We start from the raw sequence: 12,620 nt of genomic DNA on the forward strand, positions 1-12,620 counted from the left end.
CCAAGCACAGACGGGATCACGGGGACCCCATCCTGGAAGTCGCACAACACCAACAACACCCAAACTCTTCGTGATCTCTTTGACGCCTTTCTGCCAAGTCATGTACTGTCCACCTCGCGGTTTGCGCCATCCTGAAGGAGGCACGGAGAACAACACTCGTCTCGGTATACGGTGTTTCGACATGCGTAGCACATGATCGAGCCATCGTAGTCGATGATGCTGGATGTTTTCCCGGATTGAGGTGTCTTCAGAACAACCAAATACCTGTTTTCTAATCACCTTATGTCCGCGTAGATCGGAAACTTAGTGGACCCGAAAGTTCGCAGAAATGAAAGACGCAAAGAATTCTGGAAACGTGCGCAAATTGTTCCACTTGATTCGTTTGACTGGTCCTCGGAAACATCTTGTCAGCGAAATAATCAGGGACCAAAATTGCTCCCCGATATGCAGCAAAGCAGAACGTTTGGACCGCTGAGCACAGTACTTTGAGTAGCAATTCAGCTGGACAGCTTCCACCTCCAATCCTGAAACCTGGCCTTCAACAGAAAGAGGGACCGTAAATATGGAGCCGCCTTCAGTCTCAGAGCTGAATAGAACACAGCATTAAAGACGCTGGCGTCAATGTAGACCCGGTGGAAAGTGCATAGGCCCATAGAAAACTGGTAGCTTGTCCAATCCTCGGAATACGGCAATCGGTTTAAGTTTCAAAGTAATATCGAACCTCCTTTGTTGTAGCTCCAAACAAGTGCTAATTTGGAACACCCGCTCACAACTCACCGTCAGAGTGAGTCAACGGTCCTTGGAAGATATCCAACTAACTGTTTGTTTACAGATGTGATCCTCATGGTATCACTGCCGGACAGGTATCAGTTGAGGGACAAAAGGAGTTACGTCTATGCAATTTTACACCTATACGATGTTATGTGATATCTTGAATATCGTATCAAATGAAGCATAAGGTGACCTGATGCAGCAAATTCAGTTGCAGAAGGACATCATAAGCGAGAGATTCAGTTGCTTTTTCGTGAAAACCAAACTGTATGTGATTCATTTTAGTTGTTGAATCCCCTGTAATGGGGGTTTAATTAGAACGTAAAAGTTGACGGAAACTGGGGGGCTGCGCCTACCTGATGAGCACCAAGAAGAGCCGGCGAAACCGGTCGTGGGACATCGAAGAATGTTCAGCATCCATATGAGTCAAAGAAACTCAGGAGGGTTTCAATTCACTGTTCATTTGCAAGTGGTAAAATCCCTGTAGTGTCACTGTTGGATGAAGGCTCGTTAGAAAACGGAAGGACTGTGTCCTGTCACTAGTTGCTAATATCACAGTTAACACAGTCCCATGTGACAGCTTCTCCGTTACAGGGGTCAGTAATCTAAATGATCAAAACGTGTGCCTCAAATAAACTTATCCGATGCTAGCTTCAGACTAGAATTTGAGCTACAGATGCTCATATTCTCGCTATCCATACAACCTTCCAATTAATTTGACAAACCGTAACTTCCAATTTACATCACAGGAGAACGTGGTACTTGACAGAATAGCCCCTTAAAATTGGGTATCCAAGTCAGTGTGGAAGGTTTTGAGATGTGACGCATCAGAGTGGTTTTAATGGTGACATACGTCGGTTAGTATTGCACTTTTCAAAACTTCAATAGACTTTATGATTCCAAGATGAATTTCTGCGCGGCGGAGACTTCCAAAGTCTGCTGTTACCCTAAAGTGGGGTAGTACTCGCACGAGTGAATTCGATCTACAAATTATATATGTATCGCGATATCTCGAATATCGTAGCGAGTGAAACATGAGGCGGCCTGGTAAAGAACATTCAGTTGCCTAGAAACATCAAAAGCGAGAGATTCAGCTGGGTTCCAGGTGAATCTCTCGAAAAACCAAATTAGTTTGCGAATGAGTGTATATTCACTAATGTCGTGCAATTTGGTTTCAAGTGGAACATAAGGTTTACACAAACTTCGATACTGCACTTACCTGATGAGCCCCAAAAAGAGCGAAACCGGTCGTGGGCCGTCAATGAGTTTTCAGCAACCTTATGAGTAGTGCATTACAAAGTGAATATGCTCGCCTCTAATCAGAACAGACATAAGTGCTTATCGGCATAAGCGTTCTCAAGGTATTTTTGCACCAAAAGTCCCATAGAAAAATCTTTCTCCCATGAAAAATCTTCGGGATCAAGATTCATTATATGTTGCTTTGTTCGGGATCTATCAGGTGGACCCGAAACATCAACGGAGGTGGTCATAATCCAATCACCCGAAAGTTTCTCCGTCTGACAAAGCTTACTGACGCAAAAGTCGTAAGTGCCGACAGAAAATACTTGGGACCTGCAGCGTTGAGTAAGGTCGACGACACAACAACCACACTGGATGTCAAACAAATTCAGTGCGATGGCCATGTGTGGAAACTGGGTAAGTTTTGTCCTCTAGGAGCAACCAATCTATGCTGAAAAGCTGAGAAGCATTGCACAACCGTTTCATCCATCCATCCAAGAAGCTGTCATTTGAGGACACAGGAAACAAGTGACTATGTGATGTGTTTTCCATGAATAAAGGTTGACTACCACTCAATCCTGTGCTGATCAGTCGCTCGTGACCGAACTGCTTAGAGTTTGCGGATTCGAGACTCCCCAAAGTTTCTTGAGATGTGAACTGCTGATGATCTCCAATAAAGATGAAACATCTGTGCAGCGCTTTTTGGATTTCGAATATACAATGGCTTCACATGCAAGACGAATGGAAATTCCCAAGTCTCCCCAAGCCATCACCTAATCAATAAGTAGCTCAAATGTGGGGTACTTCTCAAGACGAGCAAAACCTCCATCGGAGGATTCGCCTCCGGACGCATATGCGGAAAATCTGAATGGAAATTGACAACTTGAGCACCATTCTCATCGATTGGCAGCCATATCTTGCAGCGTCTCTAAGCAACACTATCAAGTCAAGAACAGTTTTGGTGGTCTGGCCAAAGTGATTTTGTCCTAAACTTAGTCCGGTGTACGCCCAAGAAAAAAAAATTTTCGTTTGTACTTTTTGTGTTTTGGACAGATTCGAAGTGGAACTAACCGTTTTGGATAGTAGTCGGAAACGAAATCTGCATGCTTCTTGCGTTGCAAAAGTAATTTCGCAGGGCAATCTATAGTGTCAGATATATTTGTATAAATCATTCCATGCAAAGAGGCTGTTTGAGCCAGATAAAAAGTTACGTGATGGACTAGATTTAAGCCGGTAACCCAATAAAATTCTCTCACTAGTGGCTGATCAATTTCACGGAGGGTTCTGGGGTGCTGATGGTCAAACCATGTAACAGTTTGTTACATCTTGACTTGGGCCTTGCAATATCCACACCTGTCATGAAAGGACCGGAATTTTTGTTTGGGTGGGCAATGCGCCACAGTTTTCCGCTGGAATATGAACCATCTAAAACCTGACCTCATCACAGGACACGTAGGCACATTTCTTTTTCGTCGCGGTCGGAAGCGAGAAAACATTTCAAACAAAAAAACCTTTGTTGTTTCATAGCGTACCGCTACTTTGCCATAGACCACATACCTACATCGTCCATTCAGCAGCTTTGACTTGGGAAGCAGTAGAGTTTCATAGAAAGCCATCAAAGGCTCATGCATTCATTTCCCTATTGCTCGTCACCGTCGCTTGACTTTCCGCCGTGTCCAACACCAGCAGTCAGACCAACTTCATCACCCACACAAGCCACTCCAGCACAACTTTAAGGGTTCCATTTTCCGAGCTGAAACATTCAAATCAGGGATGACACAGCCCAGTTTTTGGCTCTTTTAGAGAATTCATCTGATGTTGAACATGGGACCAGTTGGAAGTGGCTTTAATTTTGACATATCCCATGATCATTGTAGGTTCCCTTGCGGTGAGATGGCTCAGCGGTTGGAGCGCAGGTCTACTGACTGGAACTTCAATGGTTCGAACCTGACCTTTGCCTCACGACTTCCCATGTCTAGACTTGGGCAACCTGGCAGTATCCCAGTCCCGTGCTTCCTCCTGGTGGCATGGCAGTTAGGCACCGAAAGGGTGTGACAGTTGAACGACTTTTTATTTACGATTACAGATTCTCAAGCGTCGCGAAGGCTGCTTACTGCTCCTATGTAAACACATATTGTTTGTACATGTCTGATGCGATCCCTAACAAGCATAACATGATTCCTGAAAAGTGTTCATAATTCGAAAGAGTATGTTTGTAGCCGGGAAATTCATTGCTACTTTTCGTTCGGCAGAAGGTTGGGATTTCTCGACATAACACGCACCGAATAAGACTTCCCATTTCTGCATCCTCACGTGAAGTCATTGATCCAAATTCATCTTGGTCTTTGGTTTGTTCGGAAAGCTGGATAATTAGGCTGTAAACAGTTCATGAAGATGACACAAGCATTGATGTACACTCCTACGCTTCACTTCACAACGAAGCGTGTGAGATGGTATTCTCGAGTATTCACCAAATGTTTGCGGGCTATTTGCCAAACTCCGTGAACAGATCAGTACATTACAAATATATGCAAGTATCACGATATCTCGAATATCGTAGCGACCAAAAAATGAGGCGGCCTGGTGTAGAACATTCAGTTGCCTTAGAACATCACAAACGATAGATTCAGCTGAGTTCCAGGTGAGTCTCTCGAATAAACCAAATTAGCTTGCAAATGAGTGTATGTTCGCTAATTTCGTGCAATTTGCCTTCAAGTAGAACATAAGGTTGACGGAAACCCAGGGACTGCGCCTACCCGATGAGCCTACACAAGAAGGACGAAACCGGTCGTGGGCTGTCGACGAATATTCAGCAACCTTATGAGTAGTACATTACAAATATAGATCAACACCTGCCACACCATACATTGGTGAAACTGATTAGCGTACGATATCAAGGTATTCAACTATGTAAATGCTGTCTGCATTTACGTGGCCGTTCAATTTCACCGCCTTGGCGCTTGAGGGTCATGTGACCTAAAGGTCTGCCAAACTGGTTTATCGGGACAGATGCATGAAATGAAATCAAAACTCACCGCGGACGTAGTTTGTTCCGGCCGAATAATTCGCGGTGTTAACTAACTAAAAGTTACTAATCCCATTTTCTGGCAGACAATGTGTGAACATGACGTTCGAACAAACCCATTTCACTACCAGGTTGACTAAACACAGCAAAAATAGTGACCCATTTAGCACACTAGCTGGTGTCTGAATTTCCCTATACTGGGTTAAATTTCCCGGTGTCGTATGATTAATGGACCACATCATCAGAGAGTGTCACCCATAGGGTTTTCTCGCTTAATTGTCAAGTGCGAGTTCCTATGCGAACCAGTTTCCATAACGCCCAGTTTGCATCGCGCCTCCGTGACAATGGAAACCCACCTTACACGAACACGAAAATATGTCAACGCTCAGCCATCAGCTGACGCTGTAGCTAAATGTGAAGATCATTCGCCGAAATGTGAAGGATAATGCAAACAATTCAAAGCCTCCTAAACTAACATTTTGGGTTCAGAGCTGTACGTTAGTGTGCCCGAACGGTGGCACCTTAGCAAATGTGTGCGCATGCTGATGAAACAAGCAGCGTTCTTTTTAAAATAATATACTAGGCGGCTTGTTGCTATTTAGGGCTTTAACAGTCAAAATATAAAATAAAATGATTGTAGTCCTAGACCAAAACCTGCTTTAAGGTCACGGTCGAACTGTTGCATTATTGAGCGGTATTCACAGGATGCTAAATAGCTCTTCCAACACTGAAGGTTGCTCTGTGGCTCTCTAGTTATTCCCCACATGACAGTATAACGATTGAAAGGAGTCATATGTCAGGCTAAACATTTACTGTTCTCATGCCTGTAGCTTACAAAAGATCTCAAAAATATCCGTAATCGCTATTATGTACAAATGAGAAGAGTAAGTTCAACCGTTCCTATGCCTGAGCTCGAGATGGCTCGGTGGTTAAGGTGAGAACTTACTGACCGGAACATTCGTCGTTCAAACCTGACCTCTGCATCTTCACTGCTCCAGTCTAGGCTTGGGCAACCTGGCAGCGTTTCGGGTGACATGGAAGCTAGGCACCAAGAGATGCTATTACTGTACTACCTTTTTTCTATTTTTGTATTGAATGAAGTAATGACTCAGCCGACACATCATCACTAAGAATACAGAGCCGGGTAATCCGATGATCCCAATATGTACATTATTAAGTACGTAATAAGGATAAATTCTGTTCAGATTTATCATCATCAAACAAGACTGTCCTAAAAACCCACCACCTAGTTAAATCGAGTCCTGCTTATTTTTCAGTGTGTTGCTTCTTGCGACAGACCAATTGACAGCTCAAGTGTCAAGCCTCTTGTTACTCCAATTTTTGCTTAGTTCTTTTATACATGCATTAAACGTGCTCAGATCACCTTGCATTGGCAAGATTGTCAACTTGACAATGTTTCTACCCTACTCTTAGAGTCAGAGCTGTCGAAAGTTGTCCCAATGAGAACACAGTGTAGTTCCCTTGGGAGAGCACCTGGTCCTCAAAAAAGCAACTTTNGGTGAGAACTTACTGACCGGAACATTCGTGGTTCAAACCTGACCTCTGCATCTTCACTGCTCCAGTCTAGGCCTGGGCAACCTGGCAGCGTTTCGGGTGGCATGGAAGCTAGGCACCAAGAGATGCTATAACTGTAATACTTTTTTCTATTTTTGTATTGAATGAAGCAATGACTTAGCCGACACATCATCACCAAGAATGCAGAGCCATATAATTCGAATCACAATATCTAGACTATTAAGTACGTTTTAACCCATCATTTAAAAGATATATTCTGTTCAAAGTTATCATTATTATTAAGCAAGACTATCCTAAAATTCCACCACTTCCTTAAACCGAGCCCTCCTCATTTTTCAGTGTGTTGCTTCTTGCGACAGTCCAATTGGCAATTCGAGAGTTAAGCCTCCAATTTTTGTTTAGTACTTTCATCCATGCATTTAAAAGTTCTCAGATCATTTAGCATTGGCGAGAATGTCAACATGACAAAGTTTCTACCCTACTCTTAGAGTCAGCGCTGTCGAACGTTGTCCCAATGAGGACACAGTGTAGTCCCCTTGGGAGACCACCTGGTCCTCAAAAAAACAACTTTGGTTGAGAGTACTGCCCTCGTATTTCAAAATTCTGACAGGCACTGGTTGCAAATGGCGAAAGATTCACCGTTATCTGGCATCATAGTCAGACATCATCATTCGTTTGTACCTTGGATATACATGCGTCACACTAGAAGTTGAAAGATGAGATTCTACGCTGTTTGCAAATTATCACGTATTTCTGTCGAACATCATTCCAATTAAACACTCACCTTCACAACGTTGCCCTCCTGAGTGAAGTTCATAGCCAGCATTACACACACAGTGTGCGTCACTGTATAAACGCCACTTTCCATTGGGTAAACAGAATGCTTGATTCGTTACTTTTGAGTTATTCAACTGGACCGCACCGTCAATACACCGTCCTTCGATGGACTGCAGTTCTCCCGTGTGTCCGGAAGGCGTTTCAGGAAACTCAATGAGGTTTACCTGTATTCGGGAAAAAAATCAAATGTACATGTGCTGAGTAGCAGCAACCTTGAAATCTCTCTTCGAGACAGTGTACCGAGTTGAAATTTCTTCATATCGATCATTTAGAAATCACTCAGATGTGTGCTTCTGTTAGCCTTAATTCAACTGATTTTCCTACCTTGTGAGAAGCAGAACGAATCTCCACGTGTAATATTGCTGAAAACTCCTAGACAGACCACAGCCGATTTCGCTCTCCTCGACACTGCCGAATCATAGCACCCGAGTTTAGTCGACCATAGTTCCCAGTTGAAAACTAAATTTTACCCAAGTAACAAAAATCATTGGCAAATTAAATTGGTGCTATTGCAATAGTCAGCTAAAACCTTACTGAATCTCTCGTTTATGATATTCTTCAAGTGAATCCGCTGCGCAGTACCTGTAGTTTGTCAATGAATCTGCATCAAACATATGAAGAGAGTAGTGTGCTGACTGAAGGCGTTCTTATGTAGCGGATTCAGTTGGAGAATTCCAGAAACCAGAGATGCAGTTGGGTATCAGTCGGTTCGTCCGTTAACCAGAACTGAAACTATCTAGTGGTGCTCACAATACTCGAGAGCCCAGAATCTGTTTCACTCTTGGAACCAGATGGGTAGGTGTGGTCCCCTGGTTGCCCTAAACATTCCAGTATGAACACTGTCCTGACGCGACTACTCTGGTTATTTCGCACCAGAAGATGGCGGAGCCTCGGACTCGAGTTTCACTCCTAGTGAAGCTCATCAACAGTGCCACAACCTTGATCGTGCTGATATGTGAACTCCTGGCGTCTGACAGGCTAGACGAGCATGTTTTAACCACCAACGCATGCTGGGCTCATCCGAATTTCTGCGTCTGAACGAGCCAAACTGTCTACACGTGACCGGTGTGATTGGTTGGTCTGATGCCTCGAATGACGACCCAGTGACTGTCCTGACTGTGTCGGTCAAATGAGTGCAAACTGAGGTCGAAATGGACGTGATGACCCAACCGTCATACCAAAACCTTGACGTGACCTTCACCAGCCATTCGATGTAAAAAATCTGTATTCGTACAAGCACGCTATATTGACGCATAACTGCGTTCGCCAGCTGGATACAGTGCTTCCCGCAACCACCTGTTCTCTTCGAAAATTGAAGGCAGCTAACTGCGCAGTTCTATACGCAAACGTGTATAATAAGCAAGGGGGTAAAAATTCGTCACAAAACAAATGCGAAACAATCTGAATGTCAAGACAAGACAAAACCAAATACTTGGTATGGTGCCTGTCATTCACTGGCTATGCAGAGTGGAAGCAACTTCTGACGTAATCGTGGGGCTTGGTTTTAAACTGCCGACAACATTTCCTGTTGTAGTCACCCATTTTTGAGTTCTACTTGGACGCCAAACTAGCTCGGGCCGAGTGCCAGGATTTGAATTTGAATTTTGGACACGAACACAAAGTGCAACAGAAAAAGGAATTATACTATCCTACCCTCGTGCTTCCTACGGGTGCTATGGTAGCAAACGGGTGTTGCAGCTGAAAGATTATTAATAGTACAAGAACTAATTTCAAAAAAGTGCGTCTTTCAAAAAATCCCATCAATAACTTGTTAAGCAGAAGGCCTTTTGAATTCGACACCAAATCAAAACGTACTTTCTGCGTATCACACGATACGATTTTTGGCTATTATATGGAACTTGAGCTCGGTCATGACTGGGATATATGTTAAAGATTTTAAAGATGTCATTCAGCTGTAACACCCTTCCGATGCCTAGCTGCCATGCCACCCGAAAAAAGCACTGGGATATTGCCAGGTTACCCAAGCCTAGACAAGAGAAGTCGAGATGCACAGGTCGGTTCTGAATAATCCGGTCGACAAATCCGCGCTCTAACCACTCGTTCAGCTGTATCATTATTCCGGTGCGTAGCTGCCTTGCCGCGAGAAGGAAGCACTCGGGCTGTGATACTGCTAGGTCACCGAAGCCTAGGCGAGATAACTGGAGATGCAGAGGTCGGGTTCGAACCACAAACCCTCCGATTAGTAAATTTGCGCTCTAACTACCAAGACATCTCACCACGTGGAAGATATGTAGCTGCTGAATATATATTAAACAAAAACAGAGAAGGGGTGAAGTTCGCTTCAATCAAACTCTGTAAGTGATAAACGTTCACTGGTGTTGGAGAATTTGGAGTTACTTTCCCTCTTCTCACCCTCCCAAATTTTGGCAGATCGGTGATATAAAAGAGGTATACCAATGGTATCAATTTGTGATCACTAGCTGCCTCGAAGGACTTCCTTCCTTTAAAATGTTTGTTGATAGTTAGTTGTGGATCACACATTTGTTCAAGAGATATTTTCATGCCTTTAAGCAATTTACGCTCATTGTATTACACTCTGACAGTACATTCATATTGCTTTCTATCCTTTTCCAGACCTTGGAAACAACGCTCACTCTGATTTGCTTGTTTCAAAGTATCTTAAAAAGGTGAGTAGTTGACGCGGATGTGTGGACAGAATATTCTCTTATGTAGTTATTACCAAATCGCTGAAAATTGGCACAGCTTATCTATTTCCGCTGCTGTCGAAACCTTGCAACCTCTCAAAAGCTTGATATTTAAGAAAAAAAGAAGTTTCATTCTGTGAGTTAATTAAACCCATGCTGAAAAGCCTAAAAGCACTGCAAAACTATTTCACCCGTATTGGGAATCATCAATGCGCGTCTCACGAAATCCCAGTAGAGTTCGAAACCGGCCACCTCGCGGCTGGTAGTTTGAACATTAGACTGTTTGTCCAAGAGCGCTTGATCAGCAGATGGATTGGTTCGCCCTTCAGCAGGTTATAGCGCTACTCATCTCTTGATTAGAGAAACCACATCACGTGTTGAATCGATCCTAGATAGATGAATTCTCAGATCGACGTTTTAACCCCCTTCAGCAGGTTATAGCGCTACTCATCTTTTGATTGCAGAAACCACATCACGTGTTGAATTGTTCCTAGATTGATGAATTCTCAGATCGACGTTTTATCCACGGGATGAAATTTCTTCTTCCGCTAGACTACTTATAAACTCTTGATAGTGTGAGGAGACCTGGCTGAGTAGTTGTTCGTGACCGATATTTTTTACTGTCCAAACCACTGGCAGGCAGGTCAGGGGTTCGAGAATGTATGGAATTTCTTGAGGTGCACTATGCGGATGATACCCAAACGGGATAAAACACGCGTACAGTGCTTCTCGGTCTTTCGGAATAGCCTGGCCAAGCGGAAAGACTTAAAGGTACCAAATCTGTCTACAGTCCCGATAAAAAACCCCACGTTTGCGTGCTTTCCCGTCTAAGTCCCATCAGTCTGTCAATTGGTCGCTGGCCACATTGGCAATATCGACCGTCAGTCATTTATTCCAAAGCACTCATCGAAGTGTCGGACGCTTTCATTTAATACATGTTATATTTCAAAACATTTCCATTTAGTATATCTGCTGTGTGACCATCAGCCGTTTGACTGTGAACCACCCAAATGTCGGGCTACCGAAGTCCCATGTCCCGGCTCAAAATAGAACGGTGTCACGGGGAGTCCGTTGAATAGAAAAGTGGAAACAAAACAAAGCCTGCTTACAACCGAAGAGTTTTCCTGTTATTAGCCTCGTCATGTGAACGGACTTAATGCCGTCAACCTATGGTGCACTGAGTAGGGTAGAATTTTCTTTTTTAGTGAATAGTATTCGTGGTCAGATTGCATTCGAAGTGCATTAGTGGTTGGTCGGGAAAACTTCCACCGATGATTATTCTGATAAAGCGACTTAATCTCCCACATCTTTTACCGAGCGGTAGTCACGGTGGTCCTTATTTGAGTGCTTACCATTGTTTTCATCTAGTATCTAGTACGCTGATTGGTCGTCTCTGATGGAAAACCTAGCCCAATTTTCATTCGTTCCGATATAAGCGCCATGCGTATCACTGATTACAAGCATATGAACCAAACAGTGATGCAAACGCCAAAACAGAGCGATTTAGTCGCTCTAGCTCGCATTTCTCGCTCCGCATAAACGAGAATAGGCAAGTTCAACTTAGCTGTAGAACTTCAAACCAGGTTAGACTGAGAGATCAAAAATGCTGTAGCATCTACCATCCACCAGTTCCCCTGCAGTTGCGGGGTCCGTGATATCATCGGAAAAGACTACCGTCTCTCTCAGGGGATTGTGGGACACACACATCTAATGCACAGCTTGAGGGATTGGTGGGTTGGTGGTTAGTCTATCACCCAAAAGCAAGCATGGACGATACTTGTCGCTGGTTATCCTGTTAACCCTCCGAAAATATAAATTGACGTAGCCGGTTTTATGTGTGGAGAACTCACTAACTCACAACATCTCTCTAACATGGTACCGAACTCCAAATCATCTCCATTTGTTCTGAGCGTCTTCAAGGGTTTTCTCAAATTGTTAGTGTCGTCTGATCAAATTATAAACGCGCGTCTTATGTTATATGTCTTATATTACGCTTACTTCGTGAAATTTGGGATCAACTAGAATATAAGGTTGATGGAAACTCGGAACTAAAGGAATCTTTCTTCGTTCGTGGACACTTCAGTTCAAGGTCAATCAAATCCGCCCATACATTCCGTGGACTTTTGCCTACGTAGTTTAAATACGGTTTGGATCAATAAAACATCCTCACCAGTTGCGATTATGTCTTGCAATAAATTGTGTTCATCATGAACGCAAGTAACTGTTTCGAAGTAGCCTTTCATTATTACTTTCATTAAAAGATGTGCCAGTCACACGCTGTTTATCGAAGTAGTTCGAACTCACCATCTTCTTTAAATAAATCGATAAATGGCCGTTCCATCGTACGTGGTAGTATAGATTACGAAAAATAAAAATTCCTTTTCGTCTGAAAATAGCACATATTCCATACTGAAAAGATAAACGATCACATGCTACGCGCTCAAGTTCAGCGCCGTCTCCGATAAAATGGACCATGAACTTCGTTCACATACCCGTTCCATTGGCAAAATTCACAAAGCTATCCTAATCAATAATTCGTGTAATTG

At 43.4% G+C, this 12,620-nt stretch overlaps 2 protein-coding genes across 2 annotated transcripts in view; one reads left to right on the plus strand and one right to left on the minus strand.

Annotated features, from left to right (window-relative positions):
- T265_14538 (hypothetical protein) overlaps positions 1–8,331 on the minus strand; it is a gene marked incomplete at both ends in the record, with an annotated part of 15,442 nt that extends 7,111 nt beyond the window's left edge. The window contains 9 exon segments of the mRNA XM_009174119.1: positions 21–279; positions 313–579; positions 1,828–1,985; positions 1,991–2,048; positions 3,963–4,076; positions 4,142–4,191; positions 4,434–4,640; positions 7,356–7,572; positions 8,266–8,331. Of these exon segments, the coding sequence (XP_009172383.1) occupies positions 21–279; positions 313–579; positions 1,828–1,985; positions 1,991–2,048; positions 3,963–4,076; positions 4,142–4,191; positions 4,434–4,640; positions 7,356–7,572; positions 8,266–8,331 (1,396 nt within the window).
- T265_14539 (hypothetical protein) lies at positions 295–9,110 on the plus strand (the record flags this gene model as incomplete). Its single annotated transcript, XM_009174120.1, has 4 exons — positions 295–480; positions 3,814–4,059; positions 4,571–4,651; positions 8,943–9,110. Coding segments are annotated over 4 exons (681 nt in total), but the record flags the coding sequence as incomplete, so codon positions are not given.
- Between the last annotated feature and the right edge of the window lie 3,510 nt (positions 9,111–12,620).

This window comes from Opisthorchis viverrini (assembly GCF_000715545.1).
Source record: "Opisthorchis viverrini unplaced genomic scaffold opera_v5_214, whole genome shotgun sequence".
Classification (NCBI taxonomy): Eukaryota; Metazoa; Platyhelminthes; class Trematoda; order Opisthorchiida; family Opisthorchiidae; genus Opisthorchis; species Opisthorchis viverrini.